The 11172-nt window shown below is 56.4% G+C and overlaps 1 protein-coding gene across 1 annotated transcript; it reads right to left on the bottom strand.

The window, feature by feature from the left end:
• Nucleotides 1–231: 231 nt before the first annotated feature.
• Nucleotides 232–9053, bottom strand: Nxph4 (neurexophilin 4). Its single transcript, XM_032890816.1, has 2 exons — nucleotides 8889–9053; nucleotides 232–1706 (listed from the first exon to the last, which is right to left on the bottom strand). The coding sequence occupies exons 1-2, from the start codon at nucleotides 8943–8945 to the stop codon at nucleotides 849–851; spliced, it is 915 nt and encodes a 304-aa protein (XP_032746707.1). The 5' UTR covers nucleotides 8946–9053; the 3' UTR covers nucleotides 232–848.
• Between the last annotated feature and the right edge of the window lie 2119 nt (nucleotides 9054–11172).

The raw sequence follows: 11172 nt of genomic DNA on the forward strand, positions 1-11172 counted from the left end.
GTTCTAACTGTCTTCACTAGCGTTTTCTCATCTTAGATAATCCCCACCTGGGCAGACTCTCACCCATGGGTCGCTCACTCCTTGATCAGTTCTGAAATGAACTCCAAGGTGCTGGGTCTGTGTTTGCCTCGATTTTCCCAATGGGCGCCAAGGAGAGGTGTCCAGGCAAAGCCTCTACCAGACAAAAACCCACACCTGCCCGCACCCCCTGTGTAAAGGTCTCACACAGGCGAGTATCGGATTTCGCTTTATTTTGTTCCCTTCCCGTCTGATTTGGCGTAGAAAAAAAAAAAATCACCGGGAGGAAGCAGCCAGAGGGCGGGTGGAGCTGGGCTGGGGGCACGGGAGAGAAGCGGGGAGGCAGAGCAAGGGGCCAGGCGGAGCCCCCCATCAGGACTTTTGATTCAGCAAGGTTAGGAAGAAAGGAGGACTGACATGGGGCACTCAGAACGAGAGGGGACTAGAGGGACTGGGGCTTTTAGACTTTTAGAGTCTTGGAGGGAAGGGGAGGACCAGAGCTTGGGGAAAGAAAGTGCCGGGCGTCATTAATACTGCGGGTGGGCAATATGTATTCCTAGGGAACCCTAAGAAAACCTCAAAACTCTGGGGCTATGCTTATGCCCCTCCAATTTAACGTTTGAAGAGACCACCCCAGCCTTAGGGACACTCAGTACCACAAGGAAATGGAGGGCCACACTGGCTGATAGTCCCGGGGGAAGGCTGTTGTTCTCCACCTCACCCATAGTGGAAGAAGTGGGGGCAGTCACAGGAGCATGGGGTATACAGGGAGGGTCCCACCTAGTGAGACTGAGATCTGGTGGGAAGCTCGGGGGCCCAGGACGGGGGCGTTATCCAAAGTAGGGGTGCTCACTCTGGAAGTTATAGTCTGGGCACACCTTCTGCACCAGTTTGTAGTCAAAACTGAGGAAGGAGACGAAGATACAGATGACTTTGAAGGGCTTGGCGCAGAGCCAGGCGGCCTGGCTCTGCGTGTGCTCGGTGAAGCACACCTGCGACGGGTCGTACAGGCACGGGCGGTGCTTGCGAGCGCGGTTTGTCTTCTCATATTCCACGTGGCAATTAAAAGCGCGCGACTCTTTGGCCCCAGGAACTCCCAGCGCGCCTCCGAGTGGGCCGGCAAGTGCGCCCCCAAGGTTACCCCCCAGCCCCTGCCCCGCCATCCCCAGAGGGGGCCCCAGTCCAGGAAGCACCCCTTCTAATGCCAGCGTAGACTGTAGAGGGTGGGGGGCAGGCCCAGGCAGCCAGACGCCCCCGAACTCCACACGCTTGGAAGGCGGCACGATACTGACACTTAGGTTACCCAGGCTGGACGAATTGTGACGGAAGTACACACTGAAGGTACCGTTCACATGGTCCACAATCTTGCCGGTCACCAGCAGCGAGAACTTGAGGGTATGCACACGAAAGTAAAAGTCCCCCCAGCCGAAAATCTTCTTGGCGCGGGCCGCTTTAATGGATGGCTTTCTCTTGGTGCGCGGCACGGGCGGGCCACCGGCTGCCCCCGGCCTGGCCAGCGCCCCGGTGTGGTTAGCTGGCCAAGCCCAGCTCCAGGAGCGCACGGGGTTCAGGCCCTCGGAAGAAGCGGGCACCGGGAGCTGCTGGCCGCGGGCGCCCCCTCCGGCCATGGCGGGACGCAGGTCCAGGTACTGTGGCCTCCCGGATTCCACGATCTGGCCACTGATAACCTGTGTGGGAAGAAGGAAGAGAGACGCTGGCTTGGGCAACCCACAAGAGTGTGTTCTGGGGTCAGACATTGAAGCCCTTTCAAGCTCTGTGATCTTGGTCAAGCCACTTCGTATATCTGTATCTGGGAAGTGATCTGATGAACCCTAGGTTGTCACAGAGCTCCAGGGTGGGCATAGAGACAAAGCCAGCTTTGGTGTGTGTGGGGACCGTATGTGAGACCACATACGGCATTGGTAAAGACAGGAAGAGCTTCCTGGTTTAACACAGCCGTCTCCATCCTATCCATCCTCCCCAGAGGGACCTCTAAGAACCAATCCCAGACTGACCGTGGGTTGAAGCTTGCAGAATAAAGGGGCACTCCCCTTGTCCCCAACCCCTTGGTTCGGAAGGCCTGGAGGAGTCACCCTGCCTGCCCGTGGTGCTGGCCTGTCTCAGGTGGCCAGGGATCTGGGAGACAGCTCCGATGCTAATACAAGATGGATCGAGAGGCGGGAGCGGTCGGGCCAGGTCCGGGCCATCAATTATATCAGGGTGTGTGTAGAGGGGGTGGCCGGGAGTGAAGGAGCAGGGGGAGAGCGACGGGAGAGTGAGAGGAAGAAATATGGAGATGCCGCTCCGGCACAGGGAGTGGGAGCGATAGGAGCAGAGCGTGTCAGAGTGTGTCAGTCAGCCCGCACTAGACCCCACCGGTAGTGTGGCCCTGACAGCTGCCTGCCAGTCCCTTGGGAGAGGCAGTTCCATGTGTGCCTGGGCTGGTTGTTATCCCGAAATGGTTGTGTATATGTGTTCATGTGTTCTGTCTGGGGTGAGTTGTACATATTTAGTCTGTGAAGGCTGTGTGTATGTGTCTGTACTGCCTATGTATATCAGCCTCAGGAGGCTGTGTGTGTGTGTGTGTGTGTGTGTGTGTGTGTGTGTGTGTGTCCGTCCCATCTGCTCTCAATGGCTGCCTGTCCATTGTGTATTTCTGCCTGGGTTACCTGGGGGGTATCTGTCTGTTGTGATGTGTGAAGCTATGTGTCAGTTTGTGGTAGCGGTATGTGTGTAGCTGGGGTATTCTTATGCCCATGACCAGGCTGGCTGTGTGGCTGCCTTGAGGTGTCACTTTTCTTGCAAGAGGCCCTGTGTCAGGGTCTTTCTAAGGGGGTGTCTGCACAGTGAGAGTGGCCTGTGTTCATATGACAGGAGTGAGTGTGTAGTACGTACACAAACACACACACACACACACTGCGTGTATTTTCCTACAAGCCTTTACACACTGTGTATGAACAACAGGCGTGCTGACTTGTAGGCTGAGGGTAGAGGGCCTGGACGCACAAGTGACCCCTCTGTTTGCATACAACCCAGTCTATATATGCACTGTATGCACAGGGGACAAGAATGGCCGAGCTGGGCTCGGATCTCTACTGGCTGGTCTCCGTCCCTGCGATGCTGCGATCCTGGGTTATTAATGCTGCCGCCACCCACTCGTCATACATATTTATTGCCCCCCTCATTTCTTCTCCCATCCAGCCCTCCTCCCACCCCAGGTGAGGGTGGTGGAGGTGGTGCGAGTGATTGACTCACGCAGACAAGCTCGAGCTGGCGTCTAACACCCAGAGGGTGCACCTGAGTAGGGCTAGGGACACAGGCTTAGGATGGAGTTGGGGGCAGGGGAAAAAGCTCTGGGAGGTGGAACTAACCCCCCCCTCGGGGTGTTGGAGGTCAGAGTGAGTGAGGCTTCAGGGAAAGCCAAAGGGTGGGTTGTTGAAATCCTACCCCTCAGTCTCTCCTCTCCCACTCTGGACCGAATCCCTCCTATTCCCAGTAAAGTCCTATTTCCAGCTAGTCCACTCCCCTCACCCCCCAAGCTGCTCAATGTTGGGGCATCAAATGCCTCCAAGCTACTACTTCCCAGGACACCCTTGCTCCCTCTGCCCTGCACCCAGCCCCGGGGACCTGCTCAGGGCTGGTAGGCTCACTCTCTTCAGAGGAAGAGATGGGGGTGGATTAGGATGAGGTTTGGCTGGGCAGAGAGAGGGACCAGGATGTCCCCCCACCTCTGATCCCAGACAAATTGCTGTCTCTGCTTCTGTGATCCTGGCAAATCCCTGGGCTTTGGTACCACAGCCCCCACCCACTGCTGGAGACCGCTAAGATAAAAGCGAAGAGTTGGGGGGGGGAGGCTGAGGCGACCTTGGGGGTGGGGAGCTCAGACCGGGAGGGAGGGGTGAGAGTCTGAAAGGAAACGAGCCGAGAAATGGGAACACAGAATAAAATAAAATAAAATCCTCCCTCTGGCTTCCTTGATCGCTCACGCTCGCTTTCCCTCTTTCACGGCCTCTCTCTCTCTCTCTCTCTCTCCCTCCCCTCCCCCTCTCCCCACTCTTTTCTCCATCTCTCTGTCTCAGTTTCTCCCCCCACTGTCTCTGATATCCAGTTCTGGGGAGCGCCCCCCACCCCTCGCCTTCTCTTTCTCTGTCCTCCTGGTTGTCTGTTTTCAGCAATGGATGGGACTGGAAACACAAGGTGGAATGGGAGCTCCTTTTTGCCACAGCCCACCCCCCCAGTGACTGAGGACCTGAGCGGGGTGTTGACCAAAGGGGACCCCTCCCAACTTGAAAGCCAGTTTAATTAAACTAATTGGGCGCGGTGACATTTGCAGAGGGGAGAGGCTAGCGGGCTGGCTGTCAGCTGAGGTAGGAGGTGGAGGTGTGTGGTGGTTAGGGGGGCTTTCTGCAGACTCCTTCAGGCCTGTTCGGAAGGAACACTTTGCCCCAAGGCAGCAGGCCCACGCACCTGAGGGCGAGTTAAGGCCACCTCCTGATGCTAAACAAACTCCATCAAGGCTCTTTGGGGATAGGCCAGCTGGGGATTGAGAGGGAGGATCAGGCTGCCAGGCCCCCTTAGCCGCATTGCAGGGTGCACTCCCCCGAGGCCTCCAGACTAGTCCGTTGCTTCTCTTTTCCCTTTGGGTCGAAAGAACTTACAATTCATCAGAGGAAGAAATGGTTTAGGCCTGGTTGGGGAAGCAAGGGATAGAATGCGGAGTCTCTCTGAAAGCAGAGAGTCATCTCTGCAGTCAGGTCAGGGTGGAGTGATGCCTGGCTGGGAGCTGGGGATAAAGGTGGTGTATTTGTCAGGGTTGGGGTGGACAGGACAGGACAGGCTGAGGTGAGTACGAGGGCAGAGATGGTCTGTGACTAGGATTGGGTACTGGGCTCGGAGGAGCATAGGGTACCAAGATGAGGATCCCATAGGGGTAGACCTGGGACCAAGAATGGAGAGATGGGAAATGATGATCAGGTATTGGGCAGAGACCTAGAAGGCGATGGGTCAGGGACCAGAAGGGTGGAGGATGGGAGCTGAAATAGGACAGGTACGCTCAATGACAAATGGCTCTAGAGACCGGCTGGCATTGAAGATGGGCCAGGGAGACAGTGATGGGGACAGGATGGGGCAAAACGGAGTGGGAGGAAGGAAGATGGTTATTAAGAAGAAAGAAGGATGCTGTTGGATAGAGACCTGGGAGATGGGGTAGGGGAAGCCACTGGGGGACTGGAATGGGAAATAGGAAACCAGGAAAGTGATAGTCAGTCTGGAAACAGAGCTTCAGGCCAGGTATTCAGATGAGACAGGAAAAGGCAGAAGGCCAGTTTCAGCATCAAGTTTGGGAGGGGGTCAGGCAAGTGGAGGCAAAGATAACCTCTTCCAGACACTACTACAGAGCAGGGGTGAGGGCCTGCTGGTGAGGTGGGCTCTGTCCTTGGGCCAATCGCCCTCTCCCCCGCAGCCCCACCCTCTTGCCTGCCCGCGGCCTGCTGCGCAAGGCTCACTGTTATCTGAATTTTGATTTTATTTTATTTTATTTTATTTCCTTGCTTCCTAGAGCCGGCGCGGTCCCCCCGGGAATGGCTGCCCCCCGCCCCCCGCCCCGCGCCTCACTTTATTATTGCAATAAATGTGCCTATAAAGGCGCCGGCTCCAGGGCGCGGTGGGGGTGGGGGGGAGTCGCGGAGCGGGGATGTAATTTCCCGAAGCCTGAGCCGGAGGGGGAGTGGGCGGGGTGGAGGTGGAGGAGGGGCGGTCGGGGGAGAAGGGGGAGACTCGCCAATTTCCAGTGCTCAAGGCCGCACTCCCAGATCCCTATCCCGGTTCGCTTTTTCCGACTGTGTATCTTGGGAACCCCTTTGAGCTTGAACCCGAAAACCTCTCTTCACAACCTGACCCCCTCTCTGTTAACCTTGTCCCCTTGCCCACGCCTATCCTGGGTTACAGAGTTCTCTCTATTCAAAGTTCCCTAGCTCCTGGCCAATTACGCCTTACTGACCCCTCCGAGGAGGGTCCCTTCACCTACCTGCTGGCTTTCAAGGTTTACCATTCTCCAACTGTGGGTACCAGACCCCAGAGACTCTTCTTTACCTGCCTCCTGCTTGTTTACCAAATATCTTCACCATTTCTGTCCAGCTCCTCACCCAGCCCAACCATGACCCTCTGTAAATTCTCCTTTCCGACGGTGCCCCTCCCATTCAGGACGTGAGGTTTGGCTGCAAGCTCTGGCCCAAGGGGACTGTCACTTTAGACCCCTCCTCCAGTATCCCTGGCCCAGCTGCGGCCCCTGATTACCCCCAAATCCCAGCCAGCAGCTCTGGGACCAAGCCCAGGCTGTGCGTGCCTAAGTGGCCCAGCCAGAGATTAGTTAGGGGGCTTGAGGGGGGTAAGGAGGTAGGAGGTGGTGGTTGGCACAAGGGTTGTGGCTGGCCTGGACTGAGACTTCTGTAACTGTAATCCTTCCCTGAGGCAGGATAGAGCTGAAAGGTCCCACAGGACCGCCGCCCCTGCTCCCCCCTAGCTAATTAGTGATTAGTGATTAGTGATTAGTGACTATTGATCGCCTGCTGTTTTTCCCAGTAGGCAGCTGCTTTGGCATGGGGCAAGGAAGACAGATACAGAGGGAAAGGGGGGTTGAAGACTGTATTGGAAAGGTACTGAAGCAGCCAGTCCAGCCCAGAGGCCAGAGCCCCTGGAGCGATGGAAGCCAGGGAAACCAGAACCTGAGAGGAGTCTCAGGAGCTTAGAAGTAGAGGAAGAAGCAGAGAACTCCTGGGGAGGCAGGGTGGGCAGCATTGATGGTCAAGATTCCCCCAAGAGCTGTTTTAAGAACTGTCCCCATCAATGGCTCAACCCAGTGTCAACCTCACCTCTCGCCCACTCCCAACTCTGGCATCAAGATATCCCTGAATGCTGGCACTCTCCTGCCTCATGTTCACACTCAGGCGAACATATCTGAACAATCCGTACTTGCTCGTGCTCTAAGCTACGAGCACACTCGCAAACCCAGATTCACACGAAATAACAGATGTGCTCCAGTATGCAAATACGTCCGAGACCCCGAGGGGGGGCCTATGCATGTGCACACACCCTACTGTTCTACTCATAAGTCCGTTTGAGAACAGATTTCCTTACCCGACCCTATGCAAAGTAACAGGCATTCACACACCACACATAGACATAGACCCTCACATGTCCACAGGCTAGACCAAATGGCAGATAAGCACTTCCCTGCCGATTCTGACATAGCCACCCCTCAGCTGCAGCTTTCTCACAGGAAGACAGATTCCCATCTCTCCTAGCCTCCTCATGCTTATTCTCCCTCAAGTCTCTGCCAGATGTTTCCTTCCCCTTCAGGGGGCAAAGGAAATTAAACCAGATCTGTCCACAGGGGAGTTAATTTGATGGGAAGAGAGTGGAGAAAGCTGGTGGGGGTGGGGGGAAGGATCAGGGCAATGTATCTTTCCCTCCTCTGTAACCCCAGGCCTTCACACACTGTGGGGTGACCCTCTCCTGCAGTCTTCCTGGGTGAAACCAGGCCTCAGGTTCAAAGGAATCTCCTGCAAGAGGCAGCGTTTTTTTTACACCGGGGGCTCTTTTCTTTCTTGTTTCATTCTTTCTTTCTTTCTTTCTTTCTTTCTTTCTTTCTTTCTTTCTTATTATTTATTGCCCAGTTTCCACTCATTCAAGGTCACTAGACAGCTGGGCTTGGGAGAATCTAAGGGCTCTACTACTGGCTTACTGGGGCAGTGTCTACCCTACTGTAGGTATGGGGACACCACATGAGGGCTAGGGTCCAAGTGTTTTGGAGGAGAATTACTGGACTCTCTTAAAGGCTGGAGATTGAGGTCCAAGAGTGAGGGTTTGTAAAGCCAACGGGTTGCCCTTAAACTAGGGAGGTCATAGTTGAGAAAGGAAGTTGGGGGCCAGGGTCTAAACCACCCTTGTGGATCACACTTCAGGGCACAAATAGATGGCAGTGCTGTGAAGCAGACACAATCACCCATGCATGCCAGCATAGATATTCACCCCGGGGTCCCAGTGCCTGGATTCCCTGGACACATGCTAGCATGCAAGGGCGGGTTTTAACACACACACTCCATCAGCAGCACCATGAGCCCATACGGACTGAAGATCTCAAGTCAAGAGTCGGGCAGGATGAGGTCTGGACCCTTTTAGCCTTTGGGTCTTCACCCAGAAACCCCAGGAAAGGAGACAGTGAGAAGGGTGGGGGGTAGGGAGGAGATGGGAGGAGAGACTCCCCCTCCCAGGCAACAACCCCTGTCCACCAGGTGCGAGAGGGGGGTGTGTCTGTGAGGTTGTACAGGGGAGACGGTGTCTCCGCGGGAAATGTGATGGGAGATTGTAGCCAAGTTCAGCCTTGCTGGTGTGGGTCCCTGTAAGCGCGTGTGCCTGGGCAATGTATGCTCGGATCGCAGAGCCTACCTGGCATTGTGACAAGTAAGGAGAAGAGAAATGGGAAGGTGGAGGGTGAGGGGTGGAAGGACAGACAGACAGAGAGGGAGGCAAGCAAGGTAGGTGCGGAAAGAAGGCTAGGCTAACACCCTCTGGCTTGTCTGTCTGTCTCGCACTCCTTCTCTGTCTGGCGCGCTCGCGGGTCGCGCTTCGTCCCCTCCCCCGTCGCGCCTGAAGCCGACCAGAGCTCGGCCTCCACCCTGCACCTTCTTCTAACCCTCAGCCAACTTGCTGGGTGCGTGCCAGTCCTAAAGCGGGTAGTCTGTCTGTCCGCGTCCCCCACGACGCACAAAGTTGGGACGCTTAGTGCTGGGGGCGGGGCAGACGCACGGAGCCCCCTGGCATGCAGGGTTCTTCGTGTCCCGGACCCCACTCCTTGGTTCTGCCACCCTTACCTTCCTAAGGAGCCAAGGACCAAAGAGCAAGAGGAGCCATTCCGGGAGCAGCCGCATCTTCCCGGGCGGCCAAGCGGGTCCGGCAGGGCGGGTCCCGGGGCGGGCCGGTCTGGGCACAGGGCAAGGGGCGCCGGGCTGAGGGCGACGGCGCAAGCAGCGGGAGCGGGCGGCTCGGCCCGCGGACTGAGCGCGGAGCGGAGCGCTGCGCTGGGGGCGGGGCGCGGGCGGGGGAGAAAGTTGGGTCTGAGTCGAGCGGGCGGGGAGGGGGGCGGGGCTCCGTGGTGCTCCAATCCCGGCCGCACCCCGCGCGCCCCCTCCCGCCCAGCTGGGGGCACGGAAGGTGACTTTCACTGTGACACACCCCGGACACGCCCCTGGCTCAGGTGTGAAGCTGGAGAGGGTCAAGGGGTTTTGGGGGTGGCACCCCAAGACGCCAGGTCTGGGCGCAGATGAGGGCTTGAACAGGGAGTGGGACTCTGGGCTCTGAAGTGTGAGCGGGAAGGGGGCGTCGCGGAGCATGAGCCCCACCAGGCTGGGCGGCGCCGCAGGACCCTGGTCCTGTGATGCCCGAGTTTGGGGGGGGGTCCTATGCTCCTGGCAGAGGTGGGTCTAGGGCAGTGATCGGGACAGGGACTGAGGTGAGGGCGGGCGGGGCCTCGGGCGACTAACACTGAGCACAGCGCTGACGGGGATGGATGGGCGCCCCGCGGCTCATTCGGCCTGGAGATGAGAATCATTGATCACGGACGGAAACCCCATCACGTCTGTCAATAGACTGACAAACGGCGCCCGCTGCCCTGCCCCCGCCCCCGCGGCACCTCTGCGGTCCTCGGACCCCTTGGCTAGACCGGGTCTTTTAAGTTAGACCCTCAACCCACACTGTTGACCCTTGCCCAATCCGAAGCACTCTTGTTTGGGGGTTGGGCAGGAAGTCGCTTTAGTGCCGTCTGCCCAGCCTCTTGGTACAATCCTTGTGCTTTCTCTCTCACAGTCCCATCTTCCACTCCCAGCTCTTCTCATCCCTTCTCTGTCTATCTCTGTCCTTGTCTCTGTCCCAGCTCCAACACCGTCTCTGTTCTCATCCTCTGGGCTGTTTTTTCGTTTCTTCCTCCCACTGGTCTCTCTCTCCCTGCCCAGGGAGTCTTCAGCTGTCAGCTGTTGCTATGCGCTGTGGCTAAGGCTGAGGAGGTAATATGACCAACACCTAGACAGCAAGAGATAGGACCAAGCAAAGAGATGAAGAGACAGGCCCACACCCCAAGGTATGTCTCCAGGCTGTAATAATGCCCTGCTACCCTGTAGAGGTGAGGCCACATGCACATACAGACCAGCATACACAGAGGCACATAAGCACACACAGACCCACAGACCGACACACACGATTTATATACATAGGAGCATACAGTGGTATACAGAAACGGCTGGGTACCCAAAGTATCCTCTTGCCTTGACAGAGGCAAATACCCACAGGGCTACACACACACACACACACACACACACACACACACACACACACACACACACACACACGTGCATGCGCGCGCACACACACACACACACAGAGAGAGAGAGAGAGAGAGAGAGAGAGAGAGAGAGAGAGAGAGACTGAAAGACAAGCCTGCACGAATATGAAAAGATCAGACATAGGATCTGACAGACACCAAAGAGGGTCAGGGAAAGGACAGGGGTGTACTTGTGACACCCAAGGAGACAAAAACCAGGGAGCAGAGATTTGGGGGTGCAGTCAGGGCTGAAAGAATAAAGGCAGGATGGGACAAAGTATCAGGAACAAGACCAAATAGCTGACTGGGGCTGACCCCAAGCACAAGAGCTGCTCTGGTTCTGGCGAAGGCAAAGGGTAGTCCCCCATCTTGGGTGTGCAGAAGCCCATGGTCAAAGTCTCCATCTGTAGGAGACCTGATCCTCCCTATCACCGTGTTAGCTAATCTCAGGTCATCCAATTCTCTCAGAGATTACAAGTGCATGCTCACGTACACAGGTGCACAGTACTTGTCTCTGGGTCTTTGCCTCTGTTCCTGAATCTTTCCATCTAAGAATATCTGTTTTTCAATTTGATCTCCATCAGTCAGTGTCTTTTTGGTTTTTGAGACTCCCTTCCATTTAGCTGGGTGGTTGTTGGGAGACGGTGCACCCTTCTGGTCCTGGCCAGTAGAGGGAGGGAGCTAACGGAAGGGGTATACTTTCTAAAGCGGCAGCTGGGGTCCATCTTGCTCTACTCAAATCTTGAGGTGACAGGCAGAGAATCAGTGATTCCCCGGGGAGC

This window comes from Rattus rattus, chromosome 1 (genome assembly GCF_011064425.1).
Source record: "Rattus rattus isolate New Zealand chromosome 1, Rrattus_CSIRO_v1, whole genome shotgun sequence".
NCBI lineage: Eukaryota > Metazoa > Chordata > Mammalia > Rodentia > Muridae > Rattus > Rattus rattus.